This window comes from Triturus cristatus, chromosome 3_1 (genome assembly GCF_964204655.1).
Source record: "Triturus cristatus chromosome 3_1, aTriCri1.1, whole genome shotgun sequence".
Classification (NCBI taxonomy): Eukaryota; Metazoa; Chordata; class Amphibia; order Caudata; family Salamandridae; genus Triturus; species Triturus cristatus.
In genome coordinates, this window is record NC_140583.1 from 45,865,642 (window position 1) to 45,888,601 (window position 22,960).

The window sequence follows — 22,960 nt, forward strand, 5'->3', positions numbered from 1 at the left end:
CAGGGAATCCCTTTATGACTCGAATTCTAAGGGCTGCGGTTACTGAATGAGAGCTACCACTGCAACTGAGATCTTCAGATTGGTAAACCAGATGTAAGGCTCTCTCACTGGTGGCATGGATCCTCGGATACGCCTTAAAATCCAACAGAGTCAGCTCACAATCTGGGAGTAATCTTCGATTTCAATTTTTCTCTTTGTTTTCAAATTTCAAAACTCATATCCACTTGCTATTTTATGTTGAAATTACTCTGGAAGATTGCCCCTTCTGCCTTTCAGAAGAATTTGGTCCAGTCCCTGAAATTAAATAGAATGGATTGTTGTAACTCAGTCTGTACTGGTCTTTCTGAACTTCTGATCTACAAATTATAACTTGCACAAATCATTTTAGGTTCATATAAAATAAACTTGATACACCCTCAGGAAGAAATGAGTTACATGGGCTGAAAGCCCTTAGTTAGTGATTGTCTGTGGTCTGCTGATTACGACTTAGAGTCCGTCCAGGCTTTTGGGTGCCTCTATGAATCATCATCAATGTTCGGTGACCTCTCACTGAGGTATCCACCGGGCTTTTGTTCTCTAAATGAAAGACCCCCCAATGAGTTCAGTACTGTCCATGATGACCCTCTTTGGGTTGTGGAGTCACAGTGTAAGACCCCCATGGGTTCAGTATTCTCCATGATGACCCTCTTTGGATTGTGGAGTCACAGTGAAAAACCCCCCATGGGTTCAGTACTGTCCATGATGAACCTCTTTGGGTTGCGGAGTGACAGTGAAAGACCCCCCATGGGTTCAGTACTGTCCATGATGACCCTCTTTGGGTTGTGGAGTCACAGTGAAAGACCCCCATGGGTTCAGTACTGTCAATGATGACCTTCTTTGGGTTGTGGAGTCACAGTGAAAGACTCACAATGGGTGGTTCAGTACTGTCCATGATGACCCTCTTTGGGTTGTGGAGTCACAGTCAAAGACCCTACATGCGTTGTTGATTTTAAATGATAGACCTTCCATGGTTTGTGATGCCTCAGTGAATGACCATCCATGTTCTGTGAGCTCTTACTGAGGTATCCCAAGGGGTTGTGTTCTCTACGTGAAAGACCCCCCATGGCTTCAGTGCCTCTTTGGGTTGTGGAGTCACAGTAAAAGACCCCCCATGGGCTTAGTACTGTCCATGATGACCGTCTTTGGGTTGTAGAGTCTCAGTTAAAGACCCTCCATGGGTTCCGTAATCTCCATCATGACCCACTTTGACTTGAGAAGTCACATGGAGTAACCCCCATGGGTTCCGTACTGTCCATGATGACCCTCTTAGGGTTGTGGAGTCACAGTAGAAGACCCTACGTGTGTTGTGGATTCTAACTGATAGACCATTCATGGGTTGTGGGTGCTCAGTGGGAGATGGTCCTCCATAGGGAATGAGCACTCATTAAAGGGCTGTCCATGGTCTGTGGAGTGTTAGTGATAGATCCTTTACTGAGGTATGACCCTCAATGACTGGAACCTATCTGCGGGAGATGCCCCTTCATGGGCAGAGAACTCTCAGTGATAGACTTTTCATTGGCAGTGGACCCTCAGTGAAAGGCTTTCCATGGGCAGAGAGCTCTCTCAGTGAAAGTCTTTCAGGTGTTGTGAACTCAGTCGCAGAACATCCATGGAGTTTCACCTCTCTGTGAGAAATAATACCAAATGTCCTTTGACCGCTCAGTGACAGTATAGCATAAGGGTCTGCACACTCTGAGTGATGGCTCTGCAGTTCCATGCAATCCCACCTACTGTTCAAGGCTATGACTTCTAGGCATCACTGGACTAAAAATAGCTTAGAAGTTCTGATGGCTGAATCCTGTATTCTTTTATTATGCCCTAGTTCTGTGATGACTGGATCCTGAATGCTTTGTTTATTCCCTAGTGTTGTGATGACTGGATCCTGAATGCTTTGTTTATTCCCTAGTGTTGCGATGGCTGCATCCTGTATGCTTTATTTATTCCCTAGTGTTGTGATGGCTGGATCCTGTATGCTATGTTGATTTTCTAGAGGTTCTGATGGCTGGATCCTGTGTGTTTTTTTCATTCTCATGAGGTTCTGATGTCTGGATCCTGTATGCTTTTCTTATTCCCTAGTGTTGCGATGGCTGCATCCTGTATGCTGTGTACATTTCCCAGTGTTGTGATGGCTGTATCCTGTATGCTTTGTTGATTTCCTGGAAGTTTCGATGGCTGCATCCTGTATCCTTCGTTCATTCTCTAGTATTATGATGGCGAGATCCTGTATTCTGTCTTCATTCCCTAGTGCTGTGATGGCTGTATCCTGTATGCTTAGTTTATTCCCTAGGAATGCGATGGCTGGAGCCTGTATTCTATCTTCATTCTCTAGTGCTGTGATGGCTGGATCCTGTATGTTTTGTCAATTCCTCAGTGTTGTGATGGCAGGGCTCCAAATATCCACTCACCCACTCACTATGGCGAGCCAGATTTCATAAGGATGAGCTACTTTTAAGGACTAGTCACCCTTCCGGTGAGCTGACAATAAGTATTCTGCTTGCTCACAAAGTGAATAAGCAATTAATATGCCTTGTATTCTTGTTATCCTGTCACATTTGCTCAGCTTTCAGAGACAGAGGTCAAATGCCAGTCCTACATTTACTTCTCTATCTGTTATTGAAGTTAGAGGATTTTGTAAAGTGAACTGTGTGACAATCGTACTGTGTCAAGCATGTGCAATAAAAGGCTATAAGGTTTTATGCTTTTTATCTAAAACAACAATGAAATTGCTATTACGTGAACTGTTCAACATAGTTATGAAGACCCATATTTGTAATTCTGAAGAAAAACACATTTTCTATATGATCAATACAAATCAGAACACTTTACTTGGTGATGTGAAAATTTTAAATACTCTTACTGAAACCCAATTTTCAAACATTGTTTATGCACTATACAGTTTTATCCATAAAACTGCAAGTTAGTTGGAAGGTTTTGTGGCCATTTAAATGGAAAATGTGCTATATGTAAATGACAGTGCACTACCTTATCATGCTTTAGAAATATAGGTATGATGAGTGTTTTTAAGCATGTACTGTAAAATCCTGTATGCTTTGTTCATTCCCTAGAGTTGTTATGGCTGGATCCTGTATGCTTTGTTCATTCCCTAGAGTTGTGATGGCTGGTTCCTGTATGCTTTGTTCATTACCTAGTGTTCTGATGGGTGGATCCTGTATGCTTTGTTCATTCCCTAGAGTTGAGATGGCTGGATCCTGTATGCTTTGTTCATTCCCCAGTATTGTGATGGCTGGATCCTGTATGCTTTGTTCATTCCCTAGAGTTGAGATGGCTGGATCCTGTATGCTTTGTTCATTCCCTAGAGTTGAGATGGCTGGATCCTGTATGCTTTGTTCATTCCCTAGAGTTGTGATGGCTGGATCCTGTATGCTGTTTATTCCTTGGTTTTGTAATGTCTGGATCCTGTATGCTTTGTTCATTCCTTAGCGTTGGCATGGTTAGATCCTGTATGCTTTGTTTATTCCCTAGTGTTGTGATGGCTGGATCATGTATGCTTTGTTGTTTTCCTATTGTTGTGATGGCTGGATCCTGTATGTATTAATTAAATTATAATGTATTAGAAATGAATAAGAATGGTGCAGGATGACACAGCTTTTCTTTGCATGCAAGGATTTTCATCACAAACTCGACTGTGCAATGTCACTGTCCAAGAACTGCTCCTCCCTTGCAGATAGCAACAGTCAGTGAGGAGATGCATAGGCTGATGCTTTGTAAGGGGTGATATTGTAATATTCTTTCTCTGAAGGTGCCATTGTAGATATTTATGGATCTCTCTCGCCCAACTTCTCCCCTAGGTGCTGGTCGTACGTCGGGAAGATAAGAGGAGTTCAGAAGGTATCTCTCGCTGATGGATGTATTTGGAAAGGAGTCATCCAGCATGAGCTGAACCACGCCCTGGGCTTCTACCACGAGCAGAGCCGCAGCGACCGCGACAACTATGTGACCATCATGACGGAGAACATCTCACCTGGTCAGTGACACTCCCTGGGCTCCACTTAGTACTAAGAAGTAAAACTGAGTACAACTCAGAATCCTGATGGGCTGAACTTGGCATTGGTTTAGATATCTGATTGGGTAAGCTTAGGTTTAAACACAGATACCCATCAACACACCCTTTCTACCAATCTGACCCTTGGTTGTGTTGATCAATATTTGTTACTGTCACAGGCGGGCGTCCTTTTCACAAACGTCACCACTGCTGAGGGCATTTACTGGAGCAATGCTTCATTTGAAACAGTTAGTTCATTGCCTACATAAAAATTGTGACCCGTGTTTAAAATGATTTTGACCTGAAATCGATAAGGAGGATCATTGACTTAATTGCAGTGCCTCGATTCAGAGACACGGGGTCGCTATTGATACAGAAGTGTTACGGTTAAGCTGCTTCACTGCATTGAGTGAAGTAATACTAAGATGTGGTTCTGTTCTGCTCTCTCCCAGTGCTGGTGGCAGACTTTAGGCAGGCATGCACCCACACAGAGGCCCTTGCGCCATAGTGCTGCAGTGTCTGTGTTGTCTGAACCATAGTTTTTGTGCTGGAAATGGTCCCTTTTAATATGAAAGCTATGCGTTAAGACTTTTCCCACTTTGTATGTGTGCTGTACAATGCAGCACACATGCAAAGTGGGAAAGTTTCACCTCATTATGATCATCTTCAGGAGGTGCAGAATGTGTTCCCAAATTCCTGTCTACAGTTTTTTGTAGCTAAGGATTTATGTCAGTCAGTCAGTCAGTCAAAGAACTTTATTCGGTTACTAAAAACCATAAAAGCAGTACAAAATACATAAAACAAGGTTAAAATTCAATAAAACAGATTAAAAAGTGATTGCAAATCCTAAATAAAAGAAACGTATCAGAGATATAAGGAGTACCATATTTACAAGTGTCAGGTTTGGTGGTTGATCTTTGGGGCCAGACTGGTTTTCTTTTGTCTAGCGGCTGCTACCAAAAAACACGCTACACCATATGTGACCTGTACCGAGTTCAACATCTGTAAATATAATAGAGCCGGCCGTACCTGAGCAAAGTTTAAGTCTTTCAGGATGGGGAAAAGAAATTCTTTACGGGCCACCAAATAATGTTCACAAAGCATAACTAGGTGCAGAGTATCCTGTGTAGAGAAGAAATCGCAGGTGCAGGGTGGGGAATCTTCTGGGATGCCCCACTTTGTATACGAGCCAAGCACAAGATGTATCAGGTTGAACCTGAACCTTATGAGTAGAAAACAATGATATGGTTTGGTAACATATTTTAAATAAGGGTCCATGGCCAAAGACGACGAAAGTTGGTAAAATGATCTTACCATTGGTTTACAAAGCTCAACCGTTTCCCTCTCAGCTTCCAACATATTTCGAAAGTGCTGCTTGACCCACCTTACATCTTCTTTTTTAAGATTCTGTGGAAAAGAGTACATATCCGGGCGTCCTAGCCTAGCGCATGCCGCTCTAACATACGCTAGCCACGGTATGCTATCTGCTTTATCCAAAGTCATACAATCTTTGAGAATGCAGTGGTTCAATGTAATCTCCTCGTTTGTCCAAGTTTTAATCCAACATAACAGTGGGGACATTTTTAAGAGATCAGTGACATAACCCAAGCCTATTTCGTTATGAATTGAATATGTGGGGGATGATTTCGGGAGTGATAACAAGGCTCGTATAAAGTTGTTTTCTACGATTTGGATGCCTGGGGCTGAAACGTAGCCCCAAATATCTGCCCCATAGGATGCAATTGCCACACATTTGGCTCTATAAATACGAGTCATGGCTTCCATGGGTCTCGAACCCAATCTTTTAGCAAAATGCATAAGAGCTGTGGTAGATCTGCTTACGCCATTCTCCTTTAACTTCAGTTGGGCACCCCAAGTTCCTTTCTCATCAAAAGTGACTCCTAAGTAACAAAAAAAGGGTACCCTCGAGATTGGAGAATTGTTACAGCTGAAGGACCTAACCTTCATATTTTTCCTCCGTGAGCCTGTAACCATAACATGGGATTTAGCAGTGTTGATCTTTAGGTCCAAGTCTTCCATGAAACCACCAAAATGATCTAATAATCTTTGCAGGCCCGTACCAGTCCGAGCTATAAGAACGGCGTCGTCCGCGTATAGGAGCACCGGAATAGGTAGCCCCCCCATACGCGGTATGTCCAAGGTAGCTGAATTCAGGGATTTCCCCAAGGAGTTAATATACAGTGTGAAGAGGAGAGGGGCCAGAATGCAGCCTTGTCTGACCCCTCTCCCTGACCTAAACTTTGTCGTGCATCTTCCTTCCCTTGTTACCCTAACCGAGGCGGACAAATTTTGGTGAAGGTCGTGCAAAAAGTTAACCAAAGTGCTGTCCAAACCCAAGTCTCGCAAAATAATCCAAAGTTTTGAACGGTTTACCAAATCGAAAGCAGAAGATAAGTCCATAAATCCCAAATAAAGAAGCCCCCCCTTCGCCACAGTGTATTTGCTAATGATAAGGTGAAGGTTTAAACATTGGTCCATGGTCCCTCTATGTGCTCTGAAACCGTACTGTAGATCCGAGAGGGTCCCGCTCTCCACTAGCCAATCCCCCATTCTTTGCAAGATGACTCTGCCCAAGATCTTAACGGCAGAGTCCAACAGGGAGATTGGTCTATAGCAGGCAGGGTCCCCCCTATTCCCTTTCTTAAAAATGGGCACAATAATAGAGGTAGACCAGGAGGAAGGAAAACCAGCTGCAGGTATCGCATTAAATACATTGGTTAATATTTTTGACCAAAATTGCGGATACTGGATGTAGAGATCTGCGGGGACCCCATCAGGACCCGGGGCCTTGTGTTTACTTGTGTCTTTAATCGCCCTCTCAACCTCAGTGGTATTAAACTTCAGGTGAGGTGTAACATGGGCACTGACTGGTGAAGTTAATGCTGTGGATTCATAAATCTGTTTAAAGTGGCCTAGCCATCTTCCATCTTTGATCACACAGTCCATATCAGTTTTCCCATCCTCGGAGAAAAAAGGCTGGTTCACCAAGGCCCAAAACTTTTTGCTATCTCTCAATACATCAATGGATAGTAAACTATCCCAAGCTTCCTCCTTAATTTGGGTTTTGCGATTGGTGACTGCAATTTTGTATTCCTTCCTTAGGTTAGTCACTAAGGGCCTGTCTCTGGGTTTATGTTTTAATGCTTTCAACAAGGCACTGTGTTTTAGCGAACAATCCTTGTTAAACCATTTAAAAATCTTCTTGTTCCTTAGTGCGCCTGGCCTTGGCTCCAAGTTCTTAGAGATCCTTGTACATATTTCCTCATACGCAGCCATAACATCAGAGCCAAGGGCAGTTGGATCTAAGCACACTACCAAGTTAGCCTCCGCCTCTTGGGCTAATGTTTGGAAGAATTGCTCAGGGACGATCATCCCCCACTTAAGACGCCTTCCCTGGTCCTTAGTTGTCAAAACATTTGGAGCTGCCACACTTGTCAATCTACTAATCCGGAAACAGTCTAGGTCCAGCATTAAGAGGACGGGGTGATGATCACTGAAACTAGCAGTAACAACCCTATACTCACGTGCCTTTGACAGGACCCTGGATGATACAAAAATATAGTCTATGACGGTGTTGGCGTCTCTCCCTATAAAAGTTGGGGCTCTGGGTTCATTTTTGCCCTGCTCAATTTCAAATAGATTTAAGTTCGCAAGGAAAGTCTCGAGGCACTCACCCTCATTTGTATGTTCAAAATGGGGAATGCCCTCGGTCGGTAAGCCCCCATATCTATCGTTAAAACAGTCTCCCTCACAAGGATGAATGTTAAAATCACCCAGGATTACCATCTCTGGGGCGGAACTGCAATCTTGTCTATAGACTGACAGGAAGTCTAATAAAGAGGTCAAATGCTCATTCGCATAAGAAACCTCCTTGGAATTATAAAAATTAATGAGCAAGAAAATTTTAGTATCAGATAAAGTCCACTCCACAACTAACGTGTTCATGGGTGCGGAATCTAATTTTTTAAAAACCCCCACTAAGTCCAGAGAACATAGTGTGAGTAGGCCACCCTTTGCTCTCCCTCTTGCTCCTGGGACTGCTGGAGTAGAAAAACTACAGAAACCATCCAATGAGAAACTTGTAGTTGTATCCCATGTTTCTTGGATTGCCAGGACGTCATATTGTTTTACAAACCCTTGCCATATGGGGTCTAGAGCCTTTACATTTAAACCCGCCACGTTCCAGGTGAGAAATTTACAATATGGTGAATCTGCGTTAAGAGGGGTAAGCGCACCCCGGCGATCACCCTCCACTGGGTCTTTATCGGGCGTATGAGAAAGGTTTAATTTAGTCGAGTCCTCCGTAGCAACAACCTTACTTGGTTGAGTAGGGATAATCTGGAAGCTCCGTCGAAATTCCGAGCTCTGTGTTTGTCAGTCAACCCAATCTTTGGTTGACAGGCATTCAAAACGATTGGCCATTGGAAAGTGCAAGGGATTATCTAGACCATTTGTAAACTGTTGGTAATGATAGGGTTGGCTGTAATGTGGACCAACAAGAGGGCCGCCTTGACGCGGTCTACCTCTTCTGCTCCTTACCTGGTTCCATCCCGCATTCCACCCCTCCTCCCACCCAAGGGGTTGTATCTCCCAGGGAGGATTGAGTCTCTGTCTAAATTTACTGTCATGGGGTCCTTTTAACCAACTCCATCGATTGTCAGCTTGATTTTGTGGGAGATAAAAATAAGACAGAGGTCTAGCAGCCACCGTACTCGTCTGGAATCTAGGGGATCCACTACTACAAATGAACTCTACAACCTCAGTATTCTCGAAAGTGACCACTACACAGTCCCCTTGAAGGTTTTTTCTGTTGCCTCCCACCCACGGAGCTCTCTCAATCATTAGGATATTGCACGGTATATTTGGCGGGAGGGGATAGTTTTTGGATAGCCAGTAACATACTTTATTTTTAAGGGCCTGATACGATTCTACTTCTGATGGAGGGATTTCAGTGACACCAGTGAGAATAATCACGTAGGGGCAGGCATCAGGGGGAAGGTGAATGTTTCTACGGGCCATGCCCTTGGCTCTGTCGGGTGCATCAAAGTTTAAAGGCTGTGATAATCGATCACTTAATGTAGCCTGAGCGGTTGAATTGATTTTAGTTGTTGTCAGAGATTGATCTGTTTTCTGAGTTTGGTCAGTTCTGGGGGCCTTTATTGTGGTGCCAACCTGGTTTGTAGTGTTACTGGAATTCTTGGGGGCCACTTTTATAGTCTCCAGCGATCTGTTAACAGCCACCGCAGGCTTATTGGCCTTTTTAGCTGAAATAGTAACCTGGGCAATTTTGTTATTCAAGGTAAAACTAGGGGCACTTATATCCTTATGTATGTTTTTTAGGACAGTTTCCAGGCAGCGTAGTCTAGCCTCTAAGGGTTCCAGCAATACTTTTAACATGTTAAAAATAGTGGTGTTACTCATGCTTGAACCATAGCCCTCCTGTAATGGAGATTTTACTGAATTACCAACTTCCCCAGTCAACTCCAGGATTTCCTCCAGGCTTTGGTCGATAATAGTATCGTCTGGAAGGCTCAGGGGTAAGCCAATCTTGATAACATGCGGTCCCTCTGTGGAACTGGGTAAAGCTACTGGCAATTTATCCATGTTAGGGAGGTTAGGGGGAATTCGAACCTTCTTTCCTTTATGAATGGATGGTTTATTAGTTTTTCGAATTTGCTTAAGGATAGCCCCTTCTGTCCGACCCCTTTCTTTTGTAACGGATATATTGTTAGAGGTATTTGACTCACTTTGTTGCACTCCACGTTCTGATAGGAAATGAAGGTTAGGAGAAGCCTCCAGGTCCTGTAAAGTGTTTGAGGCATCAAGATCCCCGGTCTCTCCAGTACTATGTACTAGGGCCTGTATATCTGTCCGAGAATCAGTGTTGGGTGTCTGTGCCTGTGCAATAAGGCCCAAGGAGGATCGTTTGGCCATGGCCAGGTCTTGGGACACTCTCCTATCCATTAATGTTATACCCTCGTCAATTAGCGCATGAGTGCGGGTGATAAAATCATCCAAGGTTCCGGTAAGTTTTTTAGCTCCTACAGCGGCCATACTTCTGGTTTCGCGACAGTTCATGGCCTATAATCCTATCAGTAAAAGCACAGGGGAGCCAAGTATAACCGACTAGGGTTTGTGGCCCAGTCCAGCCTCTTCTGGCCTCTGAGGGCCACAGAGGGCCCGCCCTTTGCCCGGGCTTCGCTCGGCGTCCCGCTCGCGTCCCGCTATGCGGAGGAACGATGTTCTTAAAGGTGGCGTTGCGGCCGGGGGCATGTCTTGCTGGGGGCGCGGCCGTGCACACCTGTGCAGCGCAGGGACTCCTGGTCTAGAGAGTCCCTGCAGCACGCGCCCTCTGATACCTCCCGCAGTTATTCCGTCCTCGTTCCGGGCACTCTCCGGCACCCCTGCAGCCTCAACCACACGCCAAATGCCGCGCAGCGGCACCCGCGAAGTGTGTGCTGCAAGTTGTTAACTGGCGGTATGGCGGTCAATCCCTCCAGGGACACGGGGAGGCCACAAGACGAGTCGGCGTTCTCCCAGCTCACCCAGTCGGCAAGTGGCGGCGTCCAGGTAAAGTTTCTTTTGATTTATGTCAAAACCCATGGGTTGGTGCATAGTAACGCCCGTCCACCACCCATGAAATGCCCCCTTGACTCAAAGTAATCAAGAGATAGCCAAGCACAGCCTTTTGTTACTTTGGATTGCAATACAACACAAATCACCATTTGCGTTGGAGTGTAAATTCCACCTGTACCCTTTGAATCAGGTTTGCATTAGACAAGTAACGCAAACACAAAGCATGTATCGTTAATTGGGCCAAGGGGCTGATGAGATGTGAGGCACCTTGAACACCACTCTTTCTCACTCCACTATCTCACATGCAAATAATGGTGTTTCTTTCTACAGTTTTTTCATCCTTCGATTGTTTAGTAACTCCAGAATCCTCCTCTGTATTCCCAAACTTTCTGCATGAAAAACTCTCCTCTCCCTTTCATTCGAATGCACGTCTCCACTCTCGGAGCACAGCCCACTTCAACTCACAAGCATGTTTGCCTCATTCTTTATAATTGCATTATTGCTAATGTCCTCATTCTATTCCACTATTGGGGACCCTTCCTGCAAAGAAGCGCTGCTCCTGTGTTGTTGCTGTCTGGCCACTTCGCCACGCCTCGCGGCCCCCGCTTCGCGGGCGCCGCTCGTAGGCTTAGACTCTCTCTGGGGAACATCCTTTTTGCCTCCCTTCACGTGCTTTGAGCACCAACGCGCCCCTTGCAAGCTGTCATCTGGTCAACAGGGGTAGAGGCGGGACTGCGAGGACCAGCATTCCTAGCGGCGTGGATCGGCCGCAGCTGGTCCTCTTCCCGCCCCCTCCTCCTCCTCCTCTTTAAAATCTGTGTGGAGTGAGTGAGCCTTGGGACCCTTCCTGCAAAGAAGCGCTGCTCCTGTGTTGTTGCTGTCTGGCCACTTCGCCACGCCTCGCGGCCCCCGCTTCGCGGGAGCCGCTCGTAGGCTTAGACTCTCTCTGGGGAACATCCTTTTTGCCTCCCTTCACGTGCTTTGAGCACCAACGCGCCCCTTGCAAGCTGTCATCTGGTCAACAGGGGTAGAGGCGGGACTGCGAGGACCAGCATTCCTAGCGGCGTGGATCGGCCGCAGCTGGTCCTCTTCCCGCCCCTTCCTCTTGTTTTTCCTTCATAGCTTGTGTGGACAACGCGCACGCGGGACGCGCGCGGGGCAACGGCCGGGGCGAAGACCGGGCTAAGAGCGGGCCGTTTGAGGCCGTTCGAGGACGGCAGAGGACGGCCCAGGCCCACCCCCCTTATTGCTCCTAACCTGCTTGTTATTGTATCATCGTGCTGAGACAGGTTAGCTTAAACTGAAGCTCCCTAGTTAGTAAGTCGAATGACGACCCTGATCTCATCGTAAGCACCATGAGTATTAGGATGACACGTAGCAAAGCCTCCAAAGGTGGTTCACAAATCTGTGGCCCTATGGACGACTTCATCACCCGCACAAATATAGCCATCGATGAAGAAATATCTAAACTTCAAACCCGGGTATCCCTAGAATTGGTAGCTGCACGTAGGCTGTCCGAGGTAATTGCCCTCTCGAAAAAATAATCCCTAGGACATATAGCCTCTGCTGTCACTCCAGCACGCCCTGCCCGCCCAAATAGTATTACCACCCAGGTTGATTTACACCAGCCCCCGATTACTTCCACCCTTACTCCGCCCTTAGAACAATCACGCATTACAGAAGAGCTAAGTTTCGCTGCACCTTCTCTCGCCCAGACCCCCACCCTTAATCCCCTTTCCCAAGCATTCCCAACTACTTCCCGTGTTAGTGGTGCACAACCCAAAAGAAAACGCCAATTACGCTCAGCCTACTCTCGTAAAAAGGCAAAGGTCGCAGTCTCCCACCAGCTCACAATGACCAACACTCAGGCACGTAATGCTTTACCTGAGGGTTCCTTGAGCACACAGTCAGTATGCCAAAGTATGGGAGAGGGTCCAGCCAATACCACCCCAGTAGACGAGGGGGCGCAGGTACAAGACCAGGGAAGGAATGATAAGGAATTTATAGATCAAGTCTGGGAAACATTAAAAAAACTTCTCTCACCACTCGACTTAAGATTGTCTAGGATAGAAAACAATCTACTCGAGATGGAGAAGAGCATTATTGCTCTGGCCACTCTCGGCCTAAGAAGTCTCGAAAACCAGGGCGTGTCCTTATCTGACCCACTTTCGCCAGCCCCTGTTTTGCAAGCTGAGCAGCACCCCCCACCAGTACCTGTTGCTGTAAGGCCTGTTCCTAAGTCGAGGACTGTGGCTGTGGATCAAGTTTCCATAACCGCTAAACCTCAGGCTACCAAACCGCAGATTCCCACACGGAACTCTAAGCCTGGAAAAGTAAATCCAAACCTGGTAGCATCCGCCAGACCCCAGCCTGCCGAAACCCAGGGTCCTCGTCCAAAAGAAAATTTTAGAGGAGGCTATATAGACCTTCCACCAGAGGCCAATGACTATGTGGTCGTGTTGACAGGCGTCCCTGTGATTGGCACTGACCAACACGAAAACCACTGGTCATTGAAAAATAAAACTATGCACTGGCTTAACGTCAACAGACCGATTCCCAATGGCAAAAGAAGCCGAGTAATGATGGTCCGTAGAATACCCTGGGTGGGCCCAACCAAGAAATCTAAGCAAGGGGACTGTGTAGTTGTAACTTTTGAAGACCCACATACGGCGCACCATATCTGTTCCTGGCCAACTAGTGAAGATTCTTTAGTCATACCAAGGCCGCTATCCTATTTTTACCCCCCACGCCAATTGCATACCCAAGCGGATAACTGGTCCTTGGTGCAGCACCACCCATGGAACACCCATCCCATGAGGCAAAAGAATACTCTTTTACACTGGAATGGCCTTTCAACCTACAATAGATTTGGAGGCCTGGAGGAGGTCGATTGACTTTCTATGTTCCCAGCATGCCCACAACTAGAAAAAGCATTGTCTCCACATGTTATAGACATAATTGGAAATCCAACCAACGGCCCTCCAACTAGCCAAGCCGGGCTTCTGACTCTCTTGCCCCGGGCCATGGAACCGATCAAAATGGCCATTTTAGATTGCAAAAGAGTGGAAACGAGGCCAGACAGCCCCTGTTCGATCCCCCCTCCTCCAGTACAATCTAATCCAATGGAGATCGACCTGCCTGATAGAGTTGCCTCCCCAGGCGATTCTTCACTGAGGGTCTTAAGCTGGAATGTGGCTGGCCTTGCACGTAACTTTGATAACCCGGAATGGAACACCTTCCTGGCACCCTATGACATTTGCTTGCTACAGGAAACATGGTGCCAGGAACCTAGACATAGAGTGGGGTTTTCGACCTTCTATGTTCCGGCTGTATGTCACCAAGGTTCTAAAGGACGCCCATCCGGTGGTCTTCTCATCTGGATCAACATAGCACTAGACCTCAGTGTTTCTCAAAGGACCACCGAAACACCTGACCTTCAATGGCTAACAGTGCACTACAAAGGGGGAAGGAAACTAGAACTATTTAATCTCTACTTAAGGGGCAATAGGAACGGAGGATCTCTAAACTCTTTAGGCTTAAGTAACTACCTGTCTGCCTGTGACGCCGACTCTCTCGTCCTGCTGGCAGGCGATTTTAATTGCTGTTTTGAGCCTTTAGCCAAAGAAGATATTCTGGATACCAACGAGGAGGATAACAGGAGGGGCATCCCTATTTTGAACCTCGAACCGATCCCTAAATGGACACAAAAGGCGATCGATATAAATGCTCTTTGCATGGAGCATAACTTGAGAGCAACGAATGGGCGTTCTAAATCAGATCCCATGGGTGCCCATACATACAATAGGACGGGCCACTCATCCAGAATTGACTTTGTTATGCTCAACTATAACCTCTGGCCATATCATCAAGACATGGAGGTTATAGAGACCTGTGATAGCGACCACAACCCTCTCGCTTTATCCATTTCTGTCCGCTGGCAAACTGGGTCTCAAGAAGCTACTAATCAGTTATGGAAAGCTTCACATGAGATTCTTCCCTCAAACTGTGGCAGACGTCTTAAATGGGCAAGAGTCTCAGCGGATGAGGCTAGGATGTCACAAGCTGAAACCATCTTACTAGAGGCTGAATCTAGGCTTGATAGCACGAATAGCGATAGCAAGATGTTTTTATCGTTATTTACGGAGACTGTAACGGCACTAAGTGGGCTGTTCATCATTCCCAAACCCAGCTCCAGAACTGCTTCAAAGGGGGCCCTGAGAACAAGTGAAAAGTGGTTCACAGCCAAGTGTCGACTTGCTAAGGGTGATCTTGTTGCTGCAGTAAAAGGAAAAGACCAAGCTACCATCAGGTCTGCAAGGAAACTTTATAGGAAAACTGTGACTGAGGCCAAGCGGACATATGATTTCAACTTTTGGCGTGACCTAACGGAGGCGAGCACAAGGAAAGATGCTAAGGGGTTCTGGGACTTGCTAAGATCAAGAGACAAGCCCATTGATCAACAACTGACTTGTAATATCCCTGGTGTTGCCTGGTTTGCCCACTTTTCGAAATTGTATTCGGCTCAGACAGGGCCTCCGCAACCAGACCCGCTCCCAAGGCTCAGTTCCACAGATCTCCCACCAAATGAAGTCCTATTTACCACCTTGGAAGTAGAGAAGGCAATCAGGTGTATTGTTTCTAACAAAGCGGCAGGACCTGATGGGATCCCGGGCGACTTGATAAAAAAGAATCCCCCATTTTGGAGCAGATTAATTGCTGCTCTTCTTAATGAGGTTATGTTGGGGGGGTCTTTCCCTGACTCTTGGAGGGGCGCTGAAGTAGTCCCCATTTTCAAGAAGGGTAGCAGGGAAGACCCAGCCAATTACCGCCCCATCAGTTTGCTGGATTCGACGCAAAAGGTAGCGGGGAAAGTGGTATTGGGCAGGATTCTGGAGTGGGTGGATGAAAACCAGATATTGTCTGATTTCCAAGCGGGTTTTAGATCAGGGACAGGCACCGTCGAGCAGACATTCCGCCTTTTAATGCTCTATTGGAAGGTAGTGGTGCTAGGAGGGGGCAGCTTATACTTAGTCTTCATAGACTTAAAAACAGCCTTCGACCTGGTTCCAAGAGCATTATTGTGGAAGGTCCTTGACGAGTTAGGTCTACCTCCCTATTTGTTGGCCTTGCTGATAAAATTTCATGAAAACAACTTTGCCCAAATCAGATGGGGTGCCCAGGGAGAAAAAACCCTGTGTATTCCAGTAGACAGGGGCGTCCGCCAGGGGTGTGTGCTTGCCCCCACTCTGTTTTCGCTTTACGTCAATGGAGTGGTGGAGCACCTTCTTCAACATCCTGCAGATGCACCATCCCTGGCTGGAAGGAAAATCCCGACGCTCCTGTTTGCGGACGACACCCTCCTGATTTCGAAATCACCTGTAGGCATACAGTCACTACTTTCCAGCTTCAAGGCCTTCTGTGACACCAAGGGACTGGCCATAAATATTGGCAAGACCAAATTTCTTGTCCTCAACCCCCCTAAGAAATCTGTTAAACCCCCCACTCTAGACTCTGTCACATTAGAACGGGTCAAAGAATTTGACTATCTAGGCATACGTCTTTGTGATAGTATGAGCTGGAAGGCCCATCACCAAAAAGTGTTTCTAACCCATAAGAGGGTTGTTGGTGCGTTACTTAAAGAGCAGCGTGCTTCCTTCATAAAACCTATTGGGGCACTTCTTGATATTTATAGGGGTAGGGTTGTGAGTGCAGCACTGTATGGCGCAGAACTTTGGGGTACCCAGAGAGTGGATACTTTGGCCCACCTAGAAAATAAATTTCACAAAGATCTGATGAGGCTACCCCAGAGCACCTCCACAATCCCCCTCTTGCTGGACGCAGGTACCCGTCCAATCTGCGAGCAAGCTAAATTACGCCCCTTACTACTATGGTCTAGAATTTGGAACGTCCCCGAACTCCACAGCTATGCAGACGCCCTAAAAGATGTACTGTCCTTACCTGGCTGGCATAAGATCGCCTGGCTCAGAGAGGTCAAGAGGGCATTATACAAGCTCGGTCTGGGAGCTGCGTGGGAAAATAAAACAGCACCTCCTAAACAAGAACTGAAGAAGGCTTACTGGTCTTGGGTGGATGACGAGAGACTTGGTAAATCAAATCACCCAAGATCTGTTGCCAACTTCTTGATGGTTAAAGATATCCCCTCCAGAGAACCATATTTGGACTTGATTCACAGTCCACATGATAGGGCATTATATTTTAAATTCAGGGTTGGGGTCTTACCTTTATGTCAGTTTACCTCTACCTGGAAACCACCACTGCAAACTGTACCCTATTGCCCATTCTGCGAGCTAAAAATCGAATCTGTCGTACACTTTCTATTTGAGTGTCGAGTCTATATGGCCCCTAGACGGAGGTGGTTGAAGCCTCTTTGTAGGAGCCTGGGAACTCGCTCACATCTGGAAGCTATAAGAATACTGCTCTCAGATACAAGACCCTTTTTTGCCATTTGTTTGGCTAAATTCCTAGGCTGGGCTTGGCGCATAAGATCTGCTAAACAACTGACGATACAGTAAAGTGTCCCTTTTTCATTTTTCATAAATTTTAAGATTATCCCGTGTAAATATGAAATGTTTTTAATGGTAATATGAATTGTAAATTGCTTTGTTTCGACCATTGTTTTTATGCTGTCATGTTTTGCTTTTATGATATGTTTCTATATCGAAATAAAGCTTTACTACTACATTCTATTCCAAATTTTCAAATCAATCACTCTGCTTTGTAAGTCACTCCTGAAAAGTTCTAATGCCTAATCTCCTCTTTCATGTATTAATACCACAAACCATCTATTAAAGGTCACATACCCCCTCTACTTCCCAATTAATCACCACTAACTCCTAATAGTTTTCTCTTCCTCAAAGAAACTGGAGTAAATGCATTGTACGGTTTTCTTGAGAGCACAAGAATAATCCCAATAACCAACAACCACTGGATTAACCACTAAACCTTGGGTGCCCGGAGCGCTGTGCCCGTCGGCATAAAGTGCTTCAGTGCCTTGTCAAGCACCACATAAATGAAATTAGGATACTATACTATACAATGTAAGGTGGAAGGTGAACCTGCAGATTATCAAGGGGGTTGGATCACTTTATGAGGCAAAAAAGTTTCATAAGGAAAAAAACATGAGGATTTTCCCTTCAAAAAAGACAACAGTGAGTTATCTTTAAACCTGGCTGAAACTCCAGTGCATCCCTCTCAGATGTATGTAGGCACTGGTGTCTATTTAGTGTGAGCCTCACTCTGGAGCAAGATGGTGCTCTTCATCAAACAGGACTTACATTTACAATTTTACAACTTCACAACACATGCTGGTGCGATTAAGTGATTTACCTCAAATTCACATGCTTTTCTATCTGGTGCTGAGGCCCAGATGTGAACTCAACCCCACATCTTCCTAGTTTGAAGCTTAGCCATTGGACTACTTCTAACCCCTGCAATGACATGCAGGAGCAGTAGCGGTCCGTGAAGGGAGTTCCGTGGGGCAGTGAGCCGGGCGGGGGAGGGGCAGGGTGGGGAAATGTAAACACCGGAATATGGATGAATAGAGGTAAGTACACATTTAAATAAATAAAACGAATTTCGTTGCTCGCACTGCATCGCATTTTGCGATGCAGCGCGCGCAAAGGAATTTGCCCGCGGAACTCCCTCCACGGACCGCTACTGCGCAGGAGCACTGCCCCCTAGTAAGATGGGACCTTCACTTTATTGAAATGTGCCCTGTCAGGCTCGGTCAGCACTAACTCATCTTTACTGTCTGCTCATCTTAACAGGAAACATCGGCAACTTTAACAAAGAGAACACCAACAACCTTGGGCTGGAATATGACTACTCCTCCGTGATGCATTATGGGATGTAAGTCTCTGATGCTCAGCTCAGAAATGTTCAGTTTAAAACTCTCATCAAAGGCTTTTACATATATAGACAGTGACCCTGATTTTGATTTTGTATGACAAGGTACTCCTTTGCAAACATGATGGATGCCCCTCTCCCCCAAACCCTAGCACCACCCGCTTACTTAAAGATGGGCGGACCCTAAGTATCCCGTGGACAGAGCCCCAGTTGGCTCTGTTGATGAAATACTTCCTTTGACAGCCAGATGTGGTGGCGGCCATCTGAGGAATGGCATTACAATGCCTGCCCTGTTTAGGGTGGGCGGTGTAATATTTTCTTGCCCATCACCGTCAGGAAAAACCTAACATTGAGGGACAGGAAGAAAACAATAATGACCCCCACAACCTGGGTGAAAACCTTTAGTAATTGAAAGGAACCGCAGTGATGATGGTTCCTTTTATTTAGCGGGTGGAGAACCGTCAGGATGGTACAGCAAATGTCTGAGATTGCTAGAAAAGGGAAGTAGAGGGTGGTGTTTATTTCACCTTTGACGGTGGAGGGGTGTACAGGGAGCAGAGCATGGTGCATAATTGAACCTATATATATGAGTAAGATCACCAGAGTGGTGACAGCGTCTGTTAGGAGGAAAGAGGAGCAATGGAAAGATGGCTGGGTTGGCCTTCATGAGTGCTAGAATGTGGCAGCGCCATAAGAGGATAAAAGCAGAAACGGGCAGTATATTTAAGGCTGTGTCAGTGAACATGTTCCCAGAGTGGAATGTCCATGGATGAGGAAGATTAGTCCCATCATGGCTGTGTTGGTGAACACCATTGGTTAGTACTGATGCTCTGTATGTGAATTGGGGTACGGAATGATGTCTGGGCTGGTGTACGTGGGTGCCACAGTGTGGAACTGCCATTGAAGATCAAGGTAAGAAAGTGAAGTTGACTCATGGCTGTGTCAGTGAACATGTTCCCATCGTGTGGAATGTCCATGGGTGAAGAGAGCATGTAAATGCTTTCTGAGTTGGTGAACATACTCGGTGTAGAGTGGAAGCGCCATTGTTGATGAATCACACGAGGATGGTACCTAGTGCTCACGTCAACCTCTGATGAAAGCAGAAATGTTGTGAGACTCTACAGGAAGAGTTTTTCAAATCAGTGCTTTTTAAGATCTGAGATTCTGAGTGAGGGAGAAGGCGCTAAGGTGGGCGTGTTCTCTCCTCTATGGCTTAGAGGTTCATTAAATGGAAATCTGTGAAGTTTTAGACTGAGCAGGGTAGATTCTGCAGGGGGTTAGTTCAGGAAAAACTTTGAGACTAAATTTAGACATTCAACGTTTTAAGCGAACCCCAAATATCTGACCATCAGCTGCACTCACTGTGGATGTTTATGTGTGAATAATGAACTATAATGGCACATACATGATGGGCTTTACCTGTAAGGTCTTCCTTTCCACAGGTATGCCTTCAGTAACAATTATGGACAGCCGACCATCATCCCCAAGCCAAATCCTGAAACACCCATTGGACAGAGAAATGGGCTTAGCAACCTGGATGTTTCCAAAATCAACACCCTGTACCAGTGTGGTAAGGAGTGCACGTATGCAGTAATATTCTGAAATTCCACAGCAGTCCCAGCATACGTTCCTTCTAGCTGGGTATCTCACGTTTCCTATTGATTACAGCTCAATGTCAACTAAAGTGATCCTTCATGGGACATTTTTATTTTGTTGTTTATTTGTAGAGCTCACACTATGAAATAAATCATTGTGTTTGAGTGCTAAACTCACTAAATAAATAGTACAAAATACCATGTTAATATAAGTGCTGCAAAAAAGAGCACATGTGAATGTTTTAAGGTTTTCCTAAAAGTAAGTAGAGTATGTCTTTTCTTAATATCCATTGGCACTACATTGAGAATCTTTGGGCCAACTAGAAAGAATCTGCGGTCTCCCTTCCACTGAGTATCAGTACTTGCAATGTGAAGAAGATATAAGCCACATGATCCTAGCTTGGAGGAGGGAAGATGTCTAATGGTTTTAGCCCACAATCGGGTGCTGTTTTTCTTGATGCACTTAAAAATAGGAATGCTGTTTTGAAGATAATGACCTTCTGGATAGGGGTTTTGGATAGGTACCAATGAAATCTAGCCTGCTGATGAGATAATGACCTTTCAGATAGCTTTTGGATGGGTACCAATGAATATGTCTGCTGATAAATGAAAATGTATCCCTAGTTTTAAAACAAGTCATCTCACCATTTCTTGATCATGTTGCATCTTAGCTATTTGATTTTTAGACGCCCACTCATAAAGGAATTGATTTAATCCAGGATTGAATCAGTCACTGAACCAGACATGATTTTGTGATATTTGTTTTGGATGTAGGGCAATGCGTTTTGCAGTTGTATTAACCTGAATAATCCAGAAGCACTACAGAGCTGATGTGAGCCTCAAAGTTCAAATCTTTTTTTTTTTAAGTTTAAGTTTATTGAGAAAAAGTCATTTAAACATGAGAGAACTTCATATAACATACAATATAACATTATAAACTTATAATGTAGCAAAACCAATTTAAGAAAAGGGGGATAGCAGAGGAAAGCAAGTAGGGGGAGATCAGGGAGGGAAAAGGAAAGAAGGAGGGGGAGAGGTCAAAAATTGGAAATAACACCAGAGTTCAAACTTTATAAACATGAAGAAAAAGGTTTTAGAGATATATAGAGTAAATGTAATTAACAATACAACACAAGGAGTAATCATGAAACCATATTAAGATGTAAAATAAAAGACTAACGATTACCTCAAGGAGGTTTCTGGACTTCATCGGAAGTGTTAGCTGATGTAGGGTTGATAGATGCAGCGAGTGTAAGATAAGAGGATAAAGGTAGCCATAAAAGATCTCTTTTAATGGAAAGCGATATAGGAGTAACATAACTAGTGTCCAGTCTATGGTGAAAACAAACAGCATTCCACCATGCTTTAAAAGTGACTTTATCTGCCTGTTTCCAATTGGAAGTTATCAGGTAGAAAGCAATTGCTATTAATGAGTCAACCAATTTGGAGTTAAGAGATGCAGCAGACCATGAAGGTGATAGGGATCCTAAGAAAATATTGGTAAAAGAGAAAGGAATTTGAGTATGAAAGATTTTGTTAATTTGGGACCAAATTAAAAGCCAGAAGCGAGATATGGGAGGACATTGGAAAAGCATATTCTTTAAATCAGCCAATAAACAAGGGCAGGACAAGCAAGTAGAGGGAGTGTCAGGAGAAATAGAAGCTAGCTTAGCAGGAGTGAATAAAATACATTTATAAATAAAATAAAGGGTTTGAGAAGTGTTAGCAGCTCTGGAAGTCTTGTGAATCTTTAGCCATAGTTTATCCCAAAGGGGGGTAGGCCAACTTTCATCCAAATCTTTTTCCCAAGCCAATTCAGCCTTCTCCTTGCCTCTAATAGAAGAGAAATATAAACACCTATATAAAGAAGATGCTGAAGCGGTGGATGAGAGTAAAGGAAAAACGGCAGAACATTTAGATGGAGGAGTAGAAAGAGACGGTAAAGAATGAAGGTATCGGGAAAGAGAAGAACACAATAAAACATATTTATCTTTACAGGAGGATGGCAAAGAGAATTTTGACTGTAGATCCAGAAAAGAAATAGGAATGTTATTGATTAGTAATTGGGAGATCCAAAACAATCCTTTGAGTCTCCACGCTTTCCAATAAAAGGCACGATTATTGATGCGTAGCAAATTATTATGCCAAATGGGCTGTTGATCTAAAGAGGACAATGAGGGATAAGAAGAAGGAAGAAGAGGTGCAAGGATTTTACGCGTATGAGAGATGACTGGGGAGCGAAAAAGGGAGATGTTGTTAGTGATGGCAAGAGATTCCTTGAATTCAATAGGAGCTAGAAAATATTTTTCTATTTTTAACCAAATAGGAGGATGAATCTGTTGATCAACAGAAAGCCAGCAAGAAGATTGCTTTAAAGAGAAAGCAAGATGATATGATTTAAAATCAGGACATTTAAGGCCTCCAGGTGATTTATCTGCTTTCAAAGCAGACAGAGCAATTCGAGAGGGTTTATTCTTCCAAAGAAATTTAGTCAAAAGAGAATCAATTTTTTTAAAGTAAAAAACAGGAATATGAACCAGAATCATAGAAAGGAGATAAAGAATCAAAGGAGCGAGCATCATCTTGATTGAGTCTAAACGCCCCCACCAAGAGAGAAACAGTGGGTGCCAGTGGTCAATAGAATCAGATAAAGTTTTAATCATACTATCAAAGTTTATTTTTAATGTTTCAGGGATGTTAGAGGAAAACCACAAGCCTAAATATTTAATCTTAGAGATTTGCCAGGAAAAGCCGGTCTGTATGAAGTCATGTTTCAGACAAAAAACATTTAAAGGCAGGATTTCGCATTTGTCAGCATTAAGACGATACCCAGATAATTGAGAGAAAGTGTCAACCAGAG

General features: G+C 44.8%; 1 protein-coding gene across 1 annotated transcript in view; it reads left to right on the plus strand.

Moving 5' to 3' along the window:
• LOC146859666 (embryonic protein UVS.2-like) overlaps nucleotides 1-22,960 on the plus strand; it is an 82,286-nt gene that overhangs the window by 36,090 nt on the left and 23,236 nt on the right. Inside the window, exons 6-8 of the mRNA XM_085643419.1 lie at nucleotides 3,849-4,024; nucleotides 18,427-18,508; nucleotides 19,948-20,075. Coding sequence (XP_085499545.1) covers nucleotides 3,849-4,024; nucleotides 18,427-18,508; nucleotides 19,948-20,075 — 386 coding nt within the window. The remainder of the gene's footprint in view (nucleotides 1-3,848; nucleotides 4,025-18,426; nucleotides 18,509-19,947; nucleotides 20,076-22,960) is intronic.